This window comes from Camelus dromedarius, chromosome 11 (genome assembly GCF_036321535.1).
Source record: "Camelus dromedarius isolate mCamDro1 chromosome 11, mCamDro1.pat, whole genome shotgun sequence".
NCBI lineage: Eukaryota > Metazoa > Chordata > Mammalia > Artiodactyla > Camelidae > Camelus > Camelus dromedarius.
In genome coordinates this window covers 25,796,023-25,818,956 of record NC_087446.1, presented here as the reverse complement: position 1 = coordinate 25,818,956, position 22,934 = coordinate 25,796,023, and the positions used below count along the sequence as shown (strand labels likewise).

General features: G+C 31.7%; 1 protein-coding gene across 7 annotated transcripts in view; it reads left to right on the top strand.

The window, feature by feature from the left end:
- The window catches only part of CEP290 (centrosomal protein 290), an 81,920-nt gene that overhangs the window by 36,890 nt on the left and 22,096 nt on the right, over positions 1 to 22,934 (top strand). For all 7 annotated transcript variants that reach the window (XM_010986959.3, XM_031463048.2, XM_031463049.2 and 4 more), the window contains 15 exons: positions 2,759 to 2,870; positions 6,061 to 6,266; positions 7,202 to 7,353; positions 8,846 to 8,957; positions 9,585 to 10,040; positions 10,820 to 10,984; positions 11,965 to 12,072; positions 12,331 to 12,465; positions 13,694 to 13,960; positions 14,566 to 14,673; positions 15,312 to 15,511; positions 17,645 to 17,858; positions 18,814 to 18,951; positions 20,488 to 20,709; positions 21,084 to 21,206. In XM_010986959.3, coding sequence (XP_010985261.2) covers positions 2,759 to 2,870; positions 6,061 to 6,266; positions 7,202 to 7,353; positions 8,846 to 8,957; positions 9,585 to 10,040; positions 10,820 to 10,984; positions 11,965 to 12,072; positions 12,331 to 12,465; positions 13,694 to 13,960; positions 14,566 to 14,673; positions 15,312 to 15,511; positions 17,645 to 17,858; positions 18,814 to 18,951; positions 20,488 to 20,709; positions 21,084 to 21,206 — 2,718 coding nt within the window. The remainder of the gene's footprint in view (positions 1 to 2,758; positions 2,871 to 6,060; positions 6,267 to 7,201; positions 7,354 to 8,845; positions 8,958 to 9,584; positions 10,041 to 10,819; positions 10,985 to 11,964; positions 12,073 to 12,330; positions 12,466 to 13,693; positions 13,961 to 14,565; positions 14,674 to 15,311; positions 15,512 to 17,644; positions 17,859 to 18,813; positions 18,952 to 20,487; positions 20,710 to 21,083; positions 21,207 to 22,934) is intronic.

Here is a 22,934-nt window from a genome sequence, read left to right as displayed (position 1 = left end):
TTACCCATATCCTTTTCTCCAGTGTTACATGCTCCTTACTACCACCAGAATGATAATTCTAAACACAGATCTGGCCATGTTTCTCCCTTGCTTAAAGCCTCTCAAAAGCTGCCGGTCACTTAAAGAATAAGTGACTTTTGTGATTAGTCGCAGTTACCTTACGTCATTTCTTGTGGTATGCTACGGAGTTTCACAATTTATGTTTTGGAAACTGAGCTACCAGTTTTCTGCAACACAGTATTTTTTTTCTTACAGATATTCTTCTGTATGTGCAATTTTCTTTGTCTTGAAAGCCCTCCCCCCCCCCAAGTTTATCTGCTTAGGGAATTTCTATTATGTTTCAGAATTTTTTTCAGGCATTATCTCCTTTTCTGTAGCATCCTTTATAGAACTAACTCACTCCCTCTGTCTATATTAGTTCTATATCTTATAAATAGTTCTGCTGTTTATATCACATCATATCATATGTGTTTGTATGTCTGCCTCCCCCACAGTAATATAAGCCTCCTGGTATCAGGAACTCTACTTAATTCATTTTTATGGGTTTGGTACCTCCTGTTTGGCACAGAGTTAGAGTTAACAGATGTTAACCTCAGGGATTAATTAATAGTGTAGAGCTAGTCAAAAATCATCAGAATGGTGATTGAGAAATCATTGGTACCTTTTGAGAGTAAAGTTTCATGAGAATAAAGGTGATGAAAGTCAAATTTTACAGTATAAAATATAGAGTGAGTGGTAAGGAAATACAAAATCTGAGTGGGTGATAAGACAATAAAACCTGGAAATTTGATAATAGAAGAAAAGAGAAATAGATACATGTTGAGGTAGAATTAAGAGGATTTGCTGTGGGTTTTATTTTTTTTAGTTTAGTTTAGTTTTTTTTTTTTAAATAAAAGAGACCAGTGAAATTTGAGAGAATGAAGAAATAAAATTTAGCACTATAAAATTTAGGAAATAAAATTTAGGGAGGGAGTGATTGAATATTAGAGATAAGAATGGTAGTAAGTAAGAGTGCAATACCAGAGCAGGCTGATGAAAATGAGATCCGGAGCAAGACCACAGTTATCCTTTAATAGAATCTGGAAGTAAGAGAAAAATAAAGGGTAGCAAGGTATTTAAAACACCCTAAATCCTTTTTTGTTTTATTCTTATGAATTACAGTATCTAAAAACAGGGTTGTAATTGTGCACATTACCAGAAAGTCACATTTTATCCCCTTATCTTCCTTTTCACCATCAACATCCCCTGTTCTATTGTTTTTCATAACACTTATTACTGACGTTGTGTTGTATATTGGCTTATTTTCCAATTATTCCACTGAAACAAACACAAGTTCTAGGATGGAGCTTGTTTACCATTGAAGTCCAGTGCTTAGAATACCAGGCATATGGTAGACGTTCTATTTGTTAAAATTAAGAATAAGTGAGCTTAAAATATTATACTTATGTATCAACCCCTACGTTTATGTCTCCAGCCTGACTTCTCAGAGCTCTGTCTACTGTATGGAATTACCTACTTTACAACTCATGTTTCAAGGAAATCTCAAGTTTAACATATCCAAATTGAATTCCTGGTGTCCTGATGTCTGTTTCTCTCATAGTTGTTCCTGTTTCTATATATGCCGCTATTATCTACTAAGTTAAAGCACATATCTTAGAGTTATTCTCTAGTCCTTCTCTTCCTTTGTCATTTTTTCCCCAAATGTAATTAACCTATGTGTTCTCTTTCCTCCGTCTTTACTGCTCTAACTGTAATCTAAGCTGGTGTCATCCCTCATCTGGATGGACCCTACAATATCTTCCTGACTGATTTCTCATTTTTCTATTTACCCCTTTATTTATTTGCCACATTTCATTCAGGATAGTTGTTTAAAACTTCTTCCTAAAATCTTTAAATGATTTCCTAGTGTGCATTAAGTTAAAATTCAGTTCCTTGTCTTGACATAATACCATGCCTTGCCTGGTATGGCCCCCTGTTCTCTCTCCAGTTTTATCCCTTTCCACTGCTCACTCTTATTGTTGCTCAGTGTGCTCAGACTCTTCCCACTTAGAGCGCCTGGGTTTACCTGCACATCAGTTCTCTCCATGACTAGTTTCTTGTTAGGACTGGCTTATTACCTTTGATTTCAGCTTAAATACCACTTCTTCAGTATTTAGATATGCTGCCTTTTATTATTCTTTGGTTTTGTGCTCTTTCTTTCTAGATATTGATGTTTTTAGTGAATTTTTTTGTTTGCTTATCTGTTTACAGCCTGATGCCTTCCACACTCTCCCCAACTCCTACTACACACATACCCACAGACACCAAATGGTGAGGCCGATGAAGGCCAGAATTTTGTCTTTTTCTTTTCATCATAAGCATCCAGCACCTGTCACTAATGGTGTGGTAGGGATACTCAGTAACTGTATGAATGAGGGAGGTAAGCACTGGTTTGTGATGGTTGTGAAACTCTTGAGTATTCCAGCTTGGCCAGAATGAATATCACAGAAGTCAACAGTTCAGGGCCACATGTTGAATATACTAGATTTTGATGATTATTTTTAAGTAATATTTTATATATGTGCGTGTATATACAACATATATGTATGTGTGTGTATATATATATGTACTACATGTACAAGAGCTTCTCATTTTATTAAAAAGAAAACCCACTAGATTGTGAGCTTTAAGAGATTATTATATAAAGTTAAGACAATGTCACTTCTGTGGTATTAGTCTGAACTGCAGGTAGTTTGTCAGTGATGTTTGTTTTATTCAGTGTGAAAATGCATCCCTAAAAGAACAAGTGGAGTCTATAAATAAAGAGCTGGAGATTACCAAGGAAAAACTTCACACTGTTGAACAAGCCTGGGAACAAGAAACTAAATTAGGTAAGTACTGTGACTCTGAGAATATAAAATGATGAAGATCTAATAGTGAATATTTTTCATTTAAAGTTCCTTTTCTATACCAGATGAAAAGGAAGTATTTTGATAAAAATGAACTCTTTGCCTAACAGCTTAATTTAGCAGGCAGTTGATGAATAATATCTTGTGCTAATCTTTACCAAAATTTGGTTTTTAGTTATTAGATTTGTTTCTAATGAAATAATATGTGTTAAAAATTTTTGACTAAGCATTTAGCTATATTGAACTATTTAACAATTGAGACTGGTGATAATTTTGAAATATCTGTATTTTAATGATAATATTATGACTTCTTTCACTATGTGTAAAGTAATATTACAAATATATCATTTGATATTTTTCAATTAAAAATATCACCAAAAAACATAAAAAATTGGAAATAATTTATATTGCCCATAGTTCCACTACTATATTATCTTTTTTTTGTATTCCCTTCAAACACTTACATATTTTATATACCTTAAATTATAATAAACATTATATGCTGTATTTATTTAGTAGATATCAAAATATTTCATGTTTTGTTCATCATACTTATAAATATTTATGCAGTATTTTACTGTTTGAGTGATTTACATTAGCTTTTCTTATTTTTGCTGTTGCTCTTAGTACTGAAATGAATGTCTTCATGTATATCTAACAGAGATATTATTATCTCAAAGGGTATTAAAATATTTGTGGCTTCTGCTAGGATTTTCCATATTAGTTTTTCAAATGACTTTCCTAGTTCACAACATTTGAATAATCTTATCTCGCTAGCATTTTGCTTTATAATTTTCAAATAAATTTGCTCCTGTGGATAAGGTGTTTTAAATTTGTTTGTTTTCTCAGCCATAGAGCTCTAATGCTATTCAAGGTTTCTGTTACTATTGAATTGGTAACTAAGACATATGATTTAAAGAGGCTTAACTTTGAGAAGTCTAAAATAAGCTACTTTTAGAAATATAATTTTTAATTCATTAAGAGATTAAAAGTGAACTTTCATGTGGCTCTTACCTGAAAGAAGAGACCTTTTTAACTTAGAAAAGAGTATTATATACAGTTTTAGTATGTTCTTTGTTCATTTTACCATATGTCTCTTTAATGAGTGCTAACTTCATTATAGAAATTTCTTAATTTTCAGATACCTTCATCTTTCCCATACATGGCTATGTATCACTGAAGTTTTAAAAGCTTTTCTTATTTCTTGTTGCTCTTGTATCTTTGTTTAAAAGTGTCACTTTACTAGCTTTTTTCATGTAGGAATTGATCGGTGTTGGACTCTTTGTTACCTTCTCTCTAGGAACACTCCAAACTCAGGAACGTAACAGATGGCTAGTCCACTGCAACCCCTGTGCTGTGCCTCTCTTCATTGTTAGAGTTTAGCACAAAATAAAATCAAGAAAAGGTTTTATGTTCTTTGTAGATTTATATTTATATTTAGTACACTTTTTTTTTCTTTTTTCTGGTGCTTAGAGTTGCCCGAATGAGTCTTTATTCAGTAATGGACTGTTTACTAACACTTTTAGCTTCTTTCGGTAATCTGTTACTATTAGTTATTTGATCACTGCTTACAGCAGCTATTCTAAAATTGTGTACTATTTAAAGATACATACAGAACAAAAAGAGGTACTTCTTAAAACTGAGGCAGACACCAAAATATTTTTCTTTGGTTGGTTGGTTTCAAAAATAATCTATTTCTTTGAGCGAACTCAGGTATAAAACTCAAGCTTGTGAAGCTGGATGAATAGGAGGGGGCCTTATGGGTGTTACAGAAGACTATTTACAAGGTGTATCACTGCTTTAGTTCCTTAAAATAATTGACTTCCCTGAACATAGATTAACTGACTCTCAAATACAAAATGCTTTACCAAAGTTTGTGTTTTTCCTTGAGCATGTCTGTCCTGCAAAGCAAAATGTTAGTTTTCTCTTCTCAAAAAATGATTAAGTGACTAATGACAGTATTACATGATGCCTTTTCATGGTAAATTGGGGACTTTTCATTCTCTTCTCATTTAACCACAAACTTTTGTATCCAAAGACAAGCTATACACCAATACATATGAGATTAGGTTATAATAACTAATAAAATAATTTAAAATATTTGACATTAGATGTATACAAAGGCCAGATAATAATCAGGGTTAAGGAAGATATTTGGTGGAATTCCTAAATCACATGGCTTCAGATTTTACTTTTCAGCTTGACTCTGTGAGACTTTAAAAACAAAATTATTGCACTTACAGTCACAAAGTAGTGTCTCCTCACTGTATTGCTTCTTGTATAGTTTATCTCCTTTCAGTTAACAAAATATATTTATTTACCCTTTTTAAAAAAACAATTTGCCCTTTTTTGATTGTCTGCATATGACACCTCCTACACTGCATCCTACAGTACACTGTTACATTGTTATTTCAACACAGGCATATCTTGGACATACTGCAAGTTCTGCTCCATGTCGCCACAATAAAGCAAATATTGCCGTGAATGAGTTCCACAAATTTTTTGGTTTCTCGGTGCGTATAAAAGTTATGTTTACATTATACTGTAGTCTGTTACTGTGCAATAGCATTATGTCTAAAAAAACCCAACACACATACCTTAATTTGTAACTACCTTATTGCTAAAAAGTGCTAACCATCATCTGAGCTTTCAGCTTGTTTAAGTTGTAGCATCAAAGATCACTGATCGCAGATCATCATGACAAATATAATAATTTTGGAAAAATTTGAAATATTGTGAGACTTACCAACATGACAGAAACATGAAGTGAGCAAATGCTGTTGGCAAAATGGCACCAATAAACTTACTAAACTCAGGGTTGTTGCCCTAGACCTTCAATTTAAATAAAAACAAGAACAAACAAAAAACCTGTAGTATCTGCAAAGCTCTGTAAAGCAAAGCGCAATAAAATGTGGTATGCCTGTTATCCTATGAAGAATAATTTCTCTTATCATTTGATGAAGAATATAAGTTCCAGAGGGATTAAATGGAATAGGCAGCATGCAGATTAGAAGTAATAGAGTTAAGATTAGAATCCAAGTCTGTCATGATTCAGAATACTCATGTGTTTTCCATGGAACCAGATTGCCTCCTTCTATACAATGTCTAAAATATGTGAAATAAAATTTTGATAAGAACAGCATGAGATTGACTATACTGTTGTTGCATTTAGGAAATGAATCTAACCTGGAAAAGGCAAAGAAATCAATAACCAACAGTGAGATTGTTTCTATTTCCAAAAAAATCACTATGCTGGAGATGAAGGAATTAAATGAAAGGCAGCGGGCTGAACATTCTCAAAAAATGTACGAACATGTGAAGACTTCGTTAAAGCAAATGGAGGAACGTAATTTTGAATTGGAAACCAAATTTGCTGAGGTTTGATACAGTTTTTATCATGCAGTTAAAGAGTAGAGAATTAGTCATGGTAGACATAGTATTATTGTTAAGAGGTTTATTTGTAACTCTGAAGTAGCATGTTAATATAGTGCTTGAGTTTCATGTAGTAGATAAATTATGTGTTTTAAAATCTGAAATGTTTAAAAAGAAAGCAGATACTACTGTGATTGAGTTCTTATTTCTCACCAGTATTGCATTACTAGATTTAATGTGCAAAAAGATGTCATTTGCTTAATAATGAAATTACCACCACTATTCATTTAACAATCATTGAGTGCCTATTTTATGTGAGACACTGTGTGGAAACTGGGGTTACAGCACAAAATAAAATAGACAGTAATTGCTGCTCTCAGGGACTTCATTCTAATAGGAATTTTTAGACTTTTTTTTGATATGGTCAGAATTATTACATTGGCTGTCAATAAATATAGTTTGCAAATATTCAACAATTTATGATGAAGTAGCACTCTTTCAATCTTTGTTTACCTAGAGAATTAGTATATTTTTCAAAGCATTTATGTCATTGTGTTTATTTTACCTGAATCATTAAATAAGTATTAATAAGATTTTATTAACTAGTTAGACTTATTTATAGATGATATCACTGAAGTAAAATATAAGGAGTATATGGCATTTCAAGCAAGTTGAGGATATCAGAGATTCAGATATTAGTAGATTGTGAGTTGACTAATATAAATGACTTTTGGTGGTTTTGTGTATAATTAGAGTTTTCATAATTTGTTCCTGGTTCTTCCTTCCATTACCCTCTTCAGTCTATTCTTAATACTTCACACCTAATTCAGTGTTTGGACTGATGCAAAGTAAAGAGGGCTGCAGTACTCTGTAAAATATTGTAAAAGAAAAATCTTGCCAAAAACTGATGTTTCTGAACATTTTTTGTTACTTTTTCTTAGCTTACCAAAATCAATTTGGAAGCACAGAAAGTGGAACAGATGTTAAGAGATGAATTAGCTGACAGCGTGAGCAAGGCAGTAAGTGATGCTGATAGGCAACGGATTCTAGAATTAGAGAAGAGCGAAATGGAACTGAAAGTGGAAGTGTCAAAGTAAGTAGATGCACACTTTTCAGTCATTTGATTAATATGTCTATTCTAGTTATGCTTAAGAGGTAATTACACTGGTAAAGGTGTAATGTCCTTACTTATTGATCTTAGTTTCTTTTTATAAGAATAGAGTTGAATAATATAACTTCTCAAGATTTACATTTTTCAGAGTCCAGGAATAGTATTATAGAAAGAACTGAACTTGGAATCAAGACCCTATGAGATCCAGTGTTTCCACATACTAGTATTTTTTTGGATGGAAGCATTGTAACCGTTTAATTTATTTAAACTTAAGTTAACTTATTAAGGGAGTAATACTATACCTTCTTATTTCATAAGGTTGCTATAAAAATAAGGAAAATTTCAGAGTTTGATTTAGTTTACATTTATTGGGTAGCTACTATATACTTTGCTAGATATTGACTCATCTAATTAAACTTAATGACCCTGAAATAACTGTCATTTTCATTTTACATGTGGGAACAGTTTATTCTCTTAGAATTCAAAATGTATATAAGGAGGAACTACTGTGTGCCAGGTAGATGCTGTGTACCAGCTCTCCTTTGTCACTGTGTTGTTTCATCAGAAAAGTATTGAGGATCCCTGAGTTGATCAGTCAAGCACAAATAATTAGTAAAAAGGGTTTATGGCAGTCATTCCCAGCCCTTTTCACTCTGAAGGCCTCCTTTTTTAATCCTTCCTCTTATTTCATGATCCTCACCTTTCGAAATAAACTAATTTATAATTATTTATTTTGTTATATTTTACCTCGCCAAAACTTAGATAAGTGCAATGAGTTTCTAATCAATATGAGGAAACCTAACTTATCTGTTACACTGGACTAAAATTATTCCAGCCCAAAGTAAAAATGCATTTTACTTTACCCGTTTAATCTTATCACAGAAGTCATATAGGAAATTTAGTAACTTACTATCATGCTCCCACCTTTTTTTGTAATTATAGTAAATGTATAATCTCTTCTGCACATTTCTGGTAACTTGTAAATTAAAGCAAATCAGAACATTAGTTGATCTAGGGAACCTGGGAATTTTAAATTTGTGTGATCTTAACTGTACAATTGTATCAAGTAAGCATACTTAATACCCTATTCTTGCTATACCATATCATGGTAAGAAGGATCTCATGAAAAAAAGTGTGAGAGAGGAGTACTTTGGCCATATACATTGGAAAATGCTGTAAATGTAGAGATGGAGATAGTTTTTTACTTTAGACCTTCTCAGAGCATTTAATGTATGAATCTTCAAGGGGAAAGAATGTTAGGAATGGAGGGGTTTTTTTTATAGAACACTTGTCAACCTCTCATGGAAGTTTCATGAAACAGTTCAGGAAATTTTGCTTTAGGATTTCATTTCATTCCAAGAAGAGATGCTGCAAACTAATGGTTTTACCAAGGGTCTAGAAATTTTGAAATTCTGATATTTATTTACATAGAAAATGTACCTGATCATATCTGAAGTATCTTACCACTTCCTAGATTGAAAGAGATTTCTGATATCGCCAAAAGGCAAGTTGAAATTTTGAATGCACAGCAACAGTCCAGGGAAAAGGAAGTAGAGTCCATCAGAATGCAGCTGTTAGACTATCAGGTATGTGTGATATTGGCTCTTCTAGGTGGATTCTTTTCTTTTTTCCCAAATGTATGTTGGAGATTGGGATGGTTTTGTAGTTTTAATCAGAGGGCATATCAAATAGTGGCTCCTGTTCTTGTTCATTGTAACTCGAACAGAAAACCTCTTTAATTGGAAATTCCATTTATAACATAGAAAAGCATTTAAATACGTACAGATGCATCGTGCTGGCTGCTGATCAAAGCTCAGACAGTGAGGAGAAATATAAGTCTTTCATAACAATATTTTCTCTTGCATTTCTATGTAGTTTCTCACATATTCTCACATAAAATTTTTTAGGATAAAAAACCCACATTGTCCACATTAGTACTGTATTAGTGTTGCTATTTACATATGAAAGTTAAAAAGTAATAATATTCCAGCTGTTACTTGATTAGATGCCAGATACAGATTTTAAATGAATTTGATTCTGGGTCTTTTTCTTCACTTCTTTGGTGATTTGTGTTAAAGCAAGGTTAGATGTTTGTAGAATTTCATGTAGCACTCTGTTTTAAATTTTATTTAGTAAATTGTGATTTGAAATCCATGATATGTTTCATTGGGAAAACTTGAAACTTACTATAAACATGTATTTTTTTGTATCAGGCACAGTCTGATGAAAAGACACTAATTGCCAAGCTGCACCAACACATTGTCTCTCTTCAAGTTAGTGAGGCTACTGCTCTTGGTAAGTTGGAGTCAGCTACATCTAAGCTGCAGAAGGTTGAGGCCCATAATTTGCGCTTAGAGCAGAAACTTGATGAAAAAGAACAAGCTCTCTATTATGCCCGTTTGGAGGGGAGAAACAGAGCAAAACACCTGCGCCAGACAATTCAGTCTCTACGGCGACAGTTCAGTGGGGCTTTACCCTTGGCGCAGCAGGAAAAGTTCTCTAAAACAATGATTCAGCTACAAAATGACAAACTTAAGATAATGCAAGAAATGCAGAATTCTCAACAAGAATATAGAAAGATGAAGAACAAAACACTGGAGCTGGAATTAAAGTTAAAGGGACTGGAAGAGTTAATAAGCACTTTGAAGGATGCCAGGGGAGCCCAAAAGGTAAATCATTGATTTTAAGTTCAGTATTGTCAAAAGAGTTTCATGATAATTTTAAGCTAGTGTGTGCCTATATGAAAAATGCTTAATATATGACCAAAATTACCATTATTAAATTAGATTTTATAAATTAGGAGTTTGGGCTATTTGAATGTCTATTTGTAAATAAAATGAGACTCTTAAGCAATGGTTTCAGAAGAAATGCTTAGATTGTATGATATCAAAGAATTTTAAACACTACAGAAAAGTTTATATATTAAATACTAATTATAATTATTATTAAATATTGTAGTAGTTGAATTCTACTCTTGGAAATTATTCTTTTAAAAATTATTTACAAGTAGAAGGCCTACTTTTTTAAGTATAATTTATTTTTATCCTCATTTGGAAGAAATTAAATGAAAAATAATTATTTTGGAAGTAAATTTTTTTTCTCTAGGCTAAAAATATTTAGGACTTTTATTTTTGAAAGTAAAACTATTGTTGCAAATAAATACATACACTAAAGACTCAATAAATATATGAAAGTAAATGAATAAATGAAAGTGAATATTAGTAATATCCATTCCAACATAATTTGAAAATATTTTATGTTAGGATTCCATGTAATAGAAAAGTCTAAGAAAACTCTAAGTAGACTTTTCCTCGTGGCTCCCTCAAGGATAATTTTATATCTTATTTTATTATAAAATCTTTGTTAATTTGAATTGAAATCATTTCAGTGGGGAAATACATTATTTGTATGGAATTTACATTTGTATGTATAATTTATAAATCTTTAGGTAATCACTTGGCATACAAAAATAGAAGAACTCCGTCTTCAAGAGCTTAAACTCAATCGAGAATTAGTCAAAGATAAAGAAGAAATAAAATATTTGAATAATATGATTTCTGAATATGAGCATACAATCAGTAGTCTGGAAGAAGAAATTGTGCAGCAGAATAAGGTTTTATTTTATATTTATTTTGGTGTTTTGTTGCTAAGATCTTAAACGTAACATTACATAGATGACCACATTATTTTCCTAATTGAATGTGGCTCTTGATCTTGTTGTTATAAAATATTGTTTCTTGTTTTTTTTAACTATTCTAAAAATACATGTTCATTTATTTAGTTGCAATTGTAATCTTAAAAGGAATAATTAATAAGCAAACCTATTTGGTAAGTTAATTTTTATTTCAGTTATTAGTTACTTGACTTTTCAGCCACATGTTTCTACTGGCTCTCACTGATGGAGTAGGAGAAGGCAGCTTGGTGTAGAATAAAGCACATACGCTTTGGAGGCAGATGAAATTCACTGAACACATACTTGCCTCAGAAGTTTTGTTATTCCTTCTACTTAGATTATTTTTACCCCAGATACCTGTATGGTTTATCCTTTCACTGCCTTCTGGCCTTAGCTCAAATGTCTAACCTTCTCAGGGAAACCTTAACTAGCCATCCAATATACAACAGTAATTCTTACCATCAAGATTCTGTAAATAGGGATTACCTAGTTACATTTTTCTCCATAGCACTCATCACCCTTTGACATATTACATACTTACATGTTTATAGACTGTCTCCCCCTCACTAGTATGTAAGTTCCATGGAGAAGAAACTGGTTTTATTCACTGCTGTGTTCTCCTTATTTAGAATAGTGCTTGCCCCATAGAATGTGCCATTAAGTATGTTTTAGATGGATGGATGGATGAGTGGATGGGTGCATGAGTGGATGGAAATCCTGACTCCACATCTGCTTATCTCTGTGATCTTAGGCAGGTTACTTCACCTCTGAATTGGCTTCCTTTTTCCATAAAATGAGAATAATAATAGTGACCTCACAGGGTTGTTGTGAGGATTAAATAAAAAAAATTATGTAAAAATTCCTGTAAATGCCTGGTGAGTGTCTCTGGGTGTGTCTGACCTAAACTATCTTTTTTTCAGTTTCATGAAGAAAGACAAATGGCCTGGGATCAAAGAGAAGTTGAGCTGGAACGTCAGCTGGACATTTTTGACCGTCAGCAAAATGAAATACTAAATGCAGCACAAAAGGTATGAATAGTTAATCCTGTTTGTTACTCTGTAGCTTGGCCCATAATGTTAACCAATAGAAATGTTTTCTAAAATCAGATGGAATTTTAGTTCATAGTATCTTTTTATGTTTCAAATGTAAGTGGGTTTTAACCATGTCTTGTCATATAGTTGTGAAGATTAGTATTGTTCTTCTCAATGCCACAACTGCTTTTTAAAAAACATTCTATTTCTCAATAGCCACAACTGCTTTTTAAAAAACATTCTATTTCTCAATAGTTTGAAAAGGCCACAGGATCAATGCCAGACCCTAGTTTGCCCCTTCCAAATCAACTAGAGATTGCTTTAAGGAAGATCAAGGAGAATGTTCGGATAATCCTGGAAACACAGGCAACTTGCAAATCACTAGAGGAGGTAATTAGAAGAATTTGCATTTTGATTAGTGCATTGTTGGGTATGCTTGTGGAATTTTCTAAGTAATTATTTTTAAATGAGGACAAAGCATGGAATGATGAATATGTTGCTAATTCTACTCTCCTTTTCTACTCTCCTATAATGTTTCTAGTAGCCAATAAAGAACAGCAGATATGGCTAATTTGAAATTTCTTTCCTCTTAATCTTTACTTGTCACTGTTGAGCACATTCATCAGTAGTAGCAAGCCTGAAAGGAAATAAAAGAACTTTTGACAGTAGCTTTATGAATAGTGTATTTCCTTCCCCTCTGTGATCAAGAATTGTTTTCATCCTTGTTTATTTTTGTTTTATTTTGAACTGCATGTTATGTAGTTATGTTATCAATTTTCAGTGCATTCATTTTTGTGGATGTTTGAAGTGTTTGAAGGTAAACTAGAAATTATTTCTTAGTTTAATCTAAGTCTTAAATTTAATAGGTGATCAAATCTCTTCTTTATTAAATTATAGAGAAAATGATATAAAGTGGATATGTTTCATTTTAGTTGACATCTAACATATTAACTGTAAATACATTTAAAATTTATAAGGAACATTGTACATTTTTAATCAATTGAGGAAATTTAGATTGTCTTTTGTAGTAGTAAGATTTGTCATTTATGTGAATTGCCACTGAGTTACTTGATTTAAAATATCTGCCTTAATTCTGTTGAGCAGTAAATACTTTTTTTCTGTTTTGTTTTAAGAAGCTGCAGATTTTATGATAGTGGTCCATTGACTCAGGCCTCTAAAATTCCAATTTGTGTAATTAGTTGACTTTTATAGGTTACTCTTCTAGTACTCTGATTGTCAGTGGACCAAATAAATAATAAATAATATTCCAATAAAAGGAATAATTTGTTACACTTTCTTTCTAAATCTAGCACCACTATTTGTACTTCTAAAACTACCGTATTTAAGTACTATATTTAAATTTGAGTTTCATCATAACAATGAAGTTTCTAACACGTGGTAATCTTATAAATAAATAAAATATGCATATAGATAAATGTGCTGTCTCATAGAAATACAGCTAATATAACCTTATTAAGTATCATTTGACTATTCCAAGTTTGATGTGACAAATAAAGTTAAATTCCTTTTCTTATAATGAGTCTGACTAAAATTCAGATTGAAGCATTTTTAAAACAAAAATATACTGCAATAATTTTTTATAATTTGATCATTGCAGAAGCTAAAAGAAAAAGAATCTGCTTTACGGTTAGCAGAGGAAAATATTCTGTCAAGAGACAAAGTAATCAATGAACTGAGGCTTCGATTGCCTGCCACTGCAGAACGAGAGAAGCTTATAGCTGAGCTAGGCAGAAAAGAGATAGAACCAAAGTCTCATCATACACTGAAACTTGCCCATCAGACCATTGCAAACATGCAAGCAAGGTTGAATCAAAAGGAAGAAGTGTTAAAGAAGTATCAACATCTTCTAGAAAAAGCCAGAGAGGTATTTTATTATATTATGTTATGCTGTTTTATTTGTTATGATGTTTTTTCAGACAAATGCCAAATACTATTTTGCCCTAAAGTGGTAGTTCATTTCCTGCTTTCAAATGATTCTATTTAGTATTATAACTTTCATGTAATTGGATTACAGATCTGTCAGTAAAACTGGCAGTTTGTGTTACAACTAAACCAGTAATAGCTTTCATGGTGAAACTATGATTTTGAAAAATATCACTAGAGTTAATAGGTAAAGATTGAGGCAGTAGATTAGAATGAAATTTGTTACACTGGTATCAGTGGAAGTCAGATGGCTAGAACTTTGAGGGAAAAAAATCTAACATTTAAAATTTTTCTAGAGACAAGTTAAAAGGTGATGGATACGTATTATTCTAATATTAAGAATAAATTATGCTCAGAAGGTGGGCTTGTCAGCTTGAACATGTGCCACAGGAAATGTGTACTGGTGTAAATATGTACCTGCAGGTATCATTCCTTCCCTGTCTCATAAGGATTTTAGAAGATTAATGATTAAACATTTAAGATCTTTAGAATGTGAATTTATTTGAATCATAATATAAGCTATAGTTTTGATTTGTTGTAAAACAGGAGCAAAGAGAAATTGTTAAGAAACATGAAGAAGAACTTCACATTCTTCATCATAAATTAGAACTACAGGCTGATAATTCACTCAGCAAATTCAAAGAAACAGCTTGGGTAAGATTTTAGGAACTTTGTTCTAAACTTTACTGGTTTTTGAGACCACGTAATTGAAAATTTAGCTCTTCTTTTCGGGGGCTAGAAGCCACCTTACCTTTTGTTGCCAGAATAATCTTCCAAAAACACAGCTCTGATCATTTTTCTCCCTGGACCCAAATTTGTTAGTAGCACACTGCTGACTGCAAAGTCATACTTCTTAGCCATCTACTCAGAGCTTTCCATGATCTGACTTCGTTCTTACCTTTCAGATCTGCTTGTTGTAAGTTTACCTGTGTCTTAACTATTTCCATGTTCTGAATTCAGTTCATACTTGCCTCTTTTGATCACTGTGTCCTGTATGTGTGAAATGACCTGTCTTTCATCTCCTAACATGCAAACCTTAGCTTCTTCAAGCCTTAACTCAAATTCAGTCAACATTCATTGATCCTCCACTATGTGTAGGCACTTTGCTAGATGCTGCAAATACAAAGCATAACATCTCTATTCCCTGTCTTCTTTAGGCCTTCACTGCTTATTAAATCATCAAATTTCACATTTGATACTATATTTTGATTGTTTAAGGAACCAAGTTAAAATGATAGAGTAAGTATGGCGTTGAGTTGTATATGCTCATGGCTAATTATCATATTTCATAGGATTTAATAAAACAGCCTCCTATGCCAGTTCCTACCAACAAGCATTTTGTTCGTTTGGCTGAGATGGAACAGACAGTAGCAGAACAAGATGACTCTCTCTCCTCACTTGTGATCAAACTAAAAAATGTATCTCAAGATTTAGAGAGACAAAAAGAAATCACTGAATTAAAAATCAAAGAATTTGAAAATATCAAATTACGGTAAGTCTTAGAAATGTATTATAAAAAATAGGCAAATGGTAACAATGATATAATAAAGACAAATGCAAGCATTTGCTGTGTCATGCACTGTTATAAAAACATTGAATATATTAGCTCATTTTATACTCGGTAACACTTATGACATGGGGTCTTATTCACTCCATTTTTCAGATAGGAAACTAGGCTACAGGAAGCCTCAGTAATATGCCTAGGAGAATATGGTAACACCACCACTTAAATTTAGTCAGTGTGACTCAAAAGTCAACCCAGATTCTTGTTCAGAATCTCTCTTTTAATCTCTTTAAATTTCTGTTTCATTATCTATAAAATAGAAATGACAGTACTTACCCTGGCTTTTTCAAGGTGGTTATATGAAGGCCAAATGATGCTGCATATGAAAGTAATTTGAGAACTGTAAAGTAACATTTAAATATTAAACTTGTTTACACACCTCTAAAAGTTTCTAGCACACATTAAAGGCTCAATAAATATTTGTAGAATGAAAAATTAACTTTTTAAAATGAACTATAGTTACAGTGGAGGTTCACATCATTCTCTGTATCAGAGATTTAAACATTGATCAACCATTTATCAGCATATATATTATAAACCTAAAGTAGGTTTATATTTAGGCATTTTGTAATCACTGTAGAACTATGTCTCTGGGCCTCAATTTATTATCTGAAAAAAAATGGGAAAGTTAACTGCTTGACTTATATTTCCATTCCATCTCTGCAGCCCTTATTAGAACCTTTGATTCTTCACTCACTTAACCAAGGTGCCTCTGACAAAATTATCACTATTTTTGCTTTATTAAGAAACTACCACTTTTAGTAAATTATTCCCTAAAAAAAAAGAGAATTAGCAATAGCATATGGTATACTTTCAGTCTAATTTTTCCCATTCTGTTAAATTTTATACGTGCATTGCTGTTTTTGGTATAGTAAGTTGCTGTCATATTCTAGAATATAAAATTTCATGTGTTTCTGAATCTAATTCACAGATGTAGAAAATAATATTTTGGTATTACCTTGTATATATAATTTTTTTGCCCCATGAAACACTTGAAGTTGTTGTTTTGTACCTTAATGTCATTTTAACCTAAAATTATATTTTTATTCTTCGTCTGCACATTGGTATGCATATTTTAATGTGTCTTAGGAAATTATAGTTCTGTGTGATTTCTTTACTGAAACGTTGTGTTTTTACAGTTCGATGATTATTTAAAATGACTTAAGTTTTTGCTATAAGCAACTAGTTTCAGACTGTTTAGTACCTGTTCATGGTTTAATAGCCCTTCCTCTCATTGGTCAAACTTTAATAATTTGAATCTCTATATTGACAACCTTATTAATACAGTGTTTATATACACCCAGTGAACTGGATATTATTCAGTTTATAAGACTAACTAATACTGAATGAACAGTAGGATTCATTCAATTAACTAAGACTATTGATAGTATCTACTTTCATATGGTATACAGTTATAGATACAATGCTAATGACTTTAGAACTGTAAACAAATTGTTAATATATGTGATTTCTGTGATAGTTTATATTTTGTCTTTGTAACATGCCATTATAGGTCAATGGGTCTCAAGCAGATATAATTTTGCTCTCCTCCTCCCCCTGGAACATTTGGTAATGTCTGTAGACATTTTAGATAGACAGCTAGAGAGAATATAGGCATCTAGTGGGTAGAAGCAGGGGATACTGCTAAAAGTTTAAAAATGCACAGGATAGTATCTCCCACCTCCCAACAAAGAATTATCCAGTCTGAAATGTCAATAGTGCCATGATTGAGAAACCCTGTTATAAAGGAAGCAGTCACATCTTGTAGGAATCATAACATTTAAAGAGCTATTTTGTTCCTTCTCTATTATTTTGTCTAGAGCCACAAAATTACTTGATGCGATTGTTGCCGAAAATAGTAGATAGAAACTAGAAGAAAAAAGTCTCATGTTATGTTTAAGAGTAGTTAAATGGAATAAACAATTGTTCTTCTGGATTTGGATCAAGACTTAGATTGTAAGGATACCTAGGACCAAGCATTTGTTCATTGTAAAATTTATATCGATCAAATTAATTGCAGCAACCACTCTATTATAGAGAACATGTTTTGCTTTATATTAGGCTCCAAGAAAACCATGCAGATGAAGTGAAAAAAGTAAAAGCAGAAGTAGAGGATTTAAGGTGTCTTCTGGCCCAGTCACAAAAGGAATCACAGAATTTAAAATCTGAACTTCAGGCTCAAAAAGAAGCAAATTCAAGAGCTCCAACAACTACAGTGAGGAATCTAGTAGAAAGGCTAAAGAGCCAGTTGGCCTTGAAAGAGAAACAACAGAAAGTAAGTAACAATAGAAAATCAGCGCCCCTTAGGAAGAACATGTGGTAGGCTGCTTTTAGGGAAGATTTGTAAAAGATGATAGCATGAATCTCTCCCTTATAATAAAAAGCATGAGCCTTATCTTCATCTGTTAAGCAGGATCTTTCAAGATAATTCTTTTAAATAGCCTTGAAGATTTGTCTTGTTTATAAGGGCAGATATAGTTCAGTTTATATTTTTATGTTATCAATCTATTTCTTGGTTAACTGTAGGAAATAAAGGGAAATCTTCATTACATTATTTTCTCTCCTTTTCTTTTAGGATTATGTATTACTGAGGCTATTTTGAACAATTTGAGTAATTGAAAAATTTTGAACAATTTTGGAGATTAAGAGGGAGATAGGATGGTGAAGAGGAAAGATTTAAAAAGGAGATTACAGAGTGCTGTGAAAAGGAGTTGGCCAGTGGATTAACTGATTTATTGGTTTTTTTCATTTACCTTGGATTTTATATACTTATTTTAGAAGGTGCTGCTATTTTTCTTTCCTAGCTCATGAAATTTATTGGCAAATTTTAAGTCCTTTCTAACCTTGTAATTTTCCTTGTCTACTTGAATTCAGTTAATTTCACATGAAAGTGTGTGCTACATGAGTAATTTAAATAAATATTTCAACTTCGAAATTTGAAAATAAAACTTGCCTGGGTTTTGTAATACAAATTACTTGATTTAACACTGTTCTCACAATTATTATTATGAAGATGTTGATTTCTCACACTCAGTTTGGAAAGAATTGAGCTCAGTTGCTAAAGGAAGTTCATTTGAAAAAGTTGGTTTGTTTGTGAATTATGTTTGATTAAACACATGGTATTTTAGGAAAATAGTTGACAGTAATGAAGCTTATGTATATTTTTATTACATATTGCTCATATAAAATACCAATTTTTCAAAAAGATGTATGTACATTGTAATTTTTAGGCACTTAGTCGAGCACTTCTGGAACTTCGGGCAGAAATGACAGCAGCAGCTGAAGAACGTATTATTTCTGCAACTTCTCAGAAAGAGGCAAATCTCAATGTTCAACAAATTGTTGATCGACATACTAAAGAGCTAAAGGTGAACATCAACATATGCATTAATGTAACAGAATTCCTGTTAATTCCCTTTGGAAGAGAATCCATTTGGATATATATAGTAATTTTGATGATGAATAGGGAATTTATTCTAATGAATTATTGATGGATAGCTGTACACGGGTGCATACATTTTTGAACACTGAGTATCTTTATTGTATTCACTGAATATCATCCTAGGGATTAGCAAAGGATATAAGCCACTCTTAACAGAATTAAACATAAGAAACATTTTTCTTAGCATTTTTAATTCTATATTGATAAATATAGATTTTTTGGTTTTGTTTTATTTCTTTTGTCCTATCAGAATTTTCTATCTGGTTTTTGCTAAGTTCATAATATGAATTAGTTAGTTTTCCCTTTTTACCCCCTGAAATACTTTATGGAAATCATATAGTCCTTGACATTTAATCTACAGAGTTGCCTAACTCTGAAGCCTTTATTTTTGAAGTTATTTATTATTTTTTGGCAATGTATTTTATTATTTTCTTACCCAATTGTTAGGCTTGTTACTATAATATAAAAATTTTTTCCAAACTATGTATTTTTAATGGAAATTTTCACATTTCTTTACATAAAGTTTCATATAGTATATGAACAAATGAATCTATGTTTTGTTTATAATTTCTATTTATTTTTGATTTATTTATACATACCATTCACCACCATTAAACTGTGTAAGAAGTGCATTTTACAGTTTTTTTAAATCTCCGATTGCACCTATCAAGATTATGAGCATGATTGACAGTAAAAATGCATTAAGTAATATATAAAAAGGAGTGGCCCTTTGATGATGTCTTCTTCAATACCTTTCTCTTTGCCTGAAAGTTCCTCTCTGAATTCTACATTCTTCAAGTCCTTTTTCTTGAAGCCTTTTCTGACTCCTCTAGGAGAGTTTATTTTTCTTATACAACTGCATTATAATACTGATTCCCTATTAATGCTATTAGTAATACCTTATGGCCTGTAATAATTTATTCAAAAATGTATATTAAGTACCTGTATTCCCATCAATGTTGCCATCTAGGGACAGCTGGAACTCCTTTCTAGTGCCTTACAGATACTGTTTAGTATTGTGAGCTACCCTTTTATGTCTTGTCTTCACAAAGTAGATTAGAAATTACTTAAAGTCAGAGATTTTGTTTTATACTATTCATCTGCTTCACAATATTTAAATGTTTGCTGTGTACATTGATATGTATTTGTTTTTCTAATAAGTTAATTCAGCTATAATGAAACATTTGCTTATTTGATAAAATTATGGTTCTAGGTGTTTGTTGAAGATGAATTGCTTTAGACTGTTTCTTCTTGTTTTGTTTTGTTTTTTCCTCATAGTAGACTTGGTTCGTTTGACATGAAGGTAGAAAAATATATGTTTTTTTGGGTGTGTGTACTTAAAAATTTAGATTGAAACTTTCTTTTTAGTAAATATTAATGGTGTACTTTCTGTATTAAATTGCTTTTATCATTGGTACTTGGTGAAGAGTCGTGAATTAAACCTTTTTTATCTTTGTACTAGTCACAAATTGAAGATTTAAGTGAAAATATTTTAAAACTGAAAGAAACTCTTAAAGCAAGTAAAACCAGAGAAAACTCACTAACTGATAATTTGAATGACTTAACCAATGAACTAGAAAAACAACAAAAAGCCTATAATAAAATGCTCAGAGAGAAAGATAGAACTGATCAAGAGAATGATGAACTGAAAAGGCAAATTAAAAGACTAACCAGTGGATTACAGGTAATTTTATATTTAATTGTGATAATGTTATATAATTGTGATTTTTATATATTATGATTTATAATGCACAGGTAGCAGTTTATTCCGATTTTTAAATTTTATCTATAATATTTGCTGAAACTAGCTTTCAAATCACTTTGAGTAATGTAGCTGCTATTTCCTTCAGTGACTTCTATTGTATTTGTAGTTTTAGGGTAGCATGTCTTATTAAAATACAGAAGCAGCTACCATGATGTATTTAAATACCAATAATGTCATTTAGAAAGTATGGTTAGCTACAGTATTAGAAAAGTTTCTACAATTGGAATATTTATTGCGTATTTTGTTTGATACTTTTTTACTTGTAAAATGTAAAAATGCACCTTATTTTTCAGGGCAAACCTCTGATAGATAATAAACAAAGTTTAATTGAAGAACTCCAAAAGAAAATTAAAAAGCTAGAAAGCCAGCTGGAAAAAAAGGTGGATGAGGTAGAAGTAAAATCTGTGAAAGAAAAGGTACGTGAGCAAACATCCTGATGTGTTTAAGGTAGTGATAGACTAAGATAAATACATAATTGATGAACACATAATCTGAGGACCTGGTACATACTAAAATAGTAATGGATAACATAGAGAAGTCTAAGACAGATTTCTGTCCTCTAGGAATTTACATGTCTACTTGAAAAGACACCAATAATATAACCTTATTTGGAAATTACTGTATCATCTCCATGTCATCTTCCTGACATTATAGCACCTCCAAAACCCCTTCATTCCTTACATAGCCAGCTGCATTTATCATTTTTACCAGTGTAATTGTTTATATAGAATGGTTTATATAGACCTTTGGGAAAGAAAGCTGAGCATTTTTATTCTTCTGTCTTGACCCAAATGTGTTTTTTTTTAATCCTTTAATGGAGTGGGCTATTAATTTCAGGGTAGACAAAGTGGTTTGGAATATATTCAATATTTGCAGTAATAATAACCAATCCACTCATAAATTGATTCTGTAATATGAGAAAAATTGCTTAAAATTTTCTTACACATTAACTAGTAGACTATTTTGTAATAAAAATTACGGATGGAAATTACCCCCCAAAAACTAAAATACATATAATTAGATTTATTGAAAATAATAAACTGAACACTTAAATCTTGTTGGTAGCATTGAAAATGTCAAAAATGACCTGGTAAATATTGGTGTTAGTAATAATGTTTGCCCCTGAGGAAAATCACAGTGGAGGAGCCATGGTTAGGAAAAAATTTTATTGTAAAATTTACTCAGAAAATATTCAGTATCTATAAAATAATTTCAATAATGTGAAAATAGAAAAGAAAATTAAGTATCTTTAATGGCATGGATAGAAAGTAAGTAATGAGATTAAAATGTTTTATAAAGTAGATTGCAAAAAATATTTTCCTTATGAAAATTATCAGTGTCAGTATAATTTTGATTTAAATGTTTACATTTATATACATGGAACCACAACATACTTGTCAGAAGTTTTGCTGGTGAAAACTACAAGATCAAAATGTCTTTACTCTTCTACATTGCTTTTTGCTGCCTGCCTAACTTGGTTGTAGGTCTAATCCTTGGATACTAGTTCCTAACTTAATTCCTATCAGAATACCTCGATCCCTGTGGCTTTGTCTGGACCCCTAATTTCTGTGATTCAGCTTATTTCTCTTTAAAATAGAAATAATACTGTTTGTATTGCCACTTTCTCAAGATCTCAACATTATTTTGACAATGAAATGAAATAATACATGAAAAGTCTTTTGTAATCCATCAACGCTAGACCAGGGTATATTACTCACTAGAAAAGGAAAGAGAACACAGATAGCTGCAAAAATACTAAAATCTATATTCAGGAATCCGATGAGAATATTCTTTCACGTTCTACAATGCTGGGCATTTCTAATTTATAGAAATAAAATTTTAATACTCAAAGAATGCTTTAATATTGAAATTTCAGCTATTTTTCTCTGTAAACAGTGTCTGTGGTCTATCTCTCTAAGATAACAAAACGCAACCCCATCCATACCTTGCATTCTTGTTTCTTAGGCTTCTCTCCTTTCCTCTATAGCATTTATTACTATCTGACATACTAGAATTTACTTATCTATGTGTTCATCTTTTAGACTTAAGCTTTGATGGAAAGAACTTTGCCTGTTTTGTTTATTTTTGTATTCTCAGCGTTTGGAAGGCTCCCTGGCATGTAGTAGATGCACTCAGTATTTGTT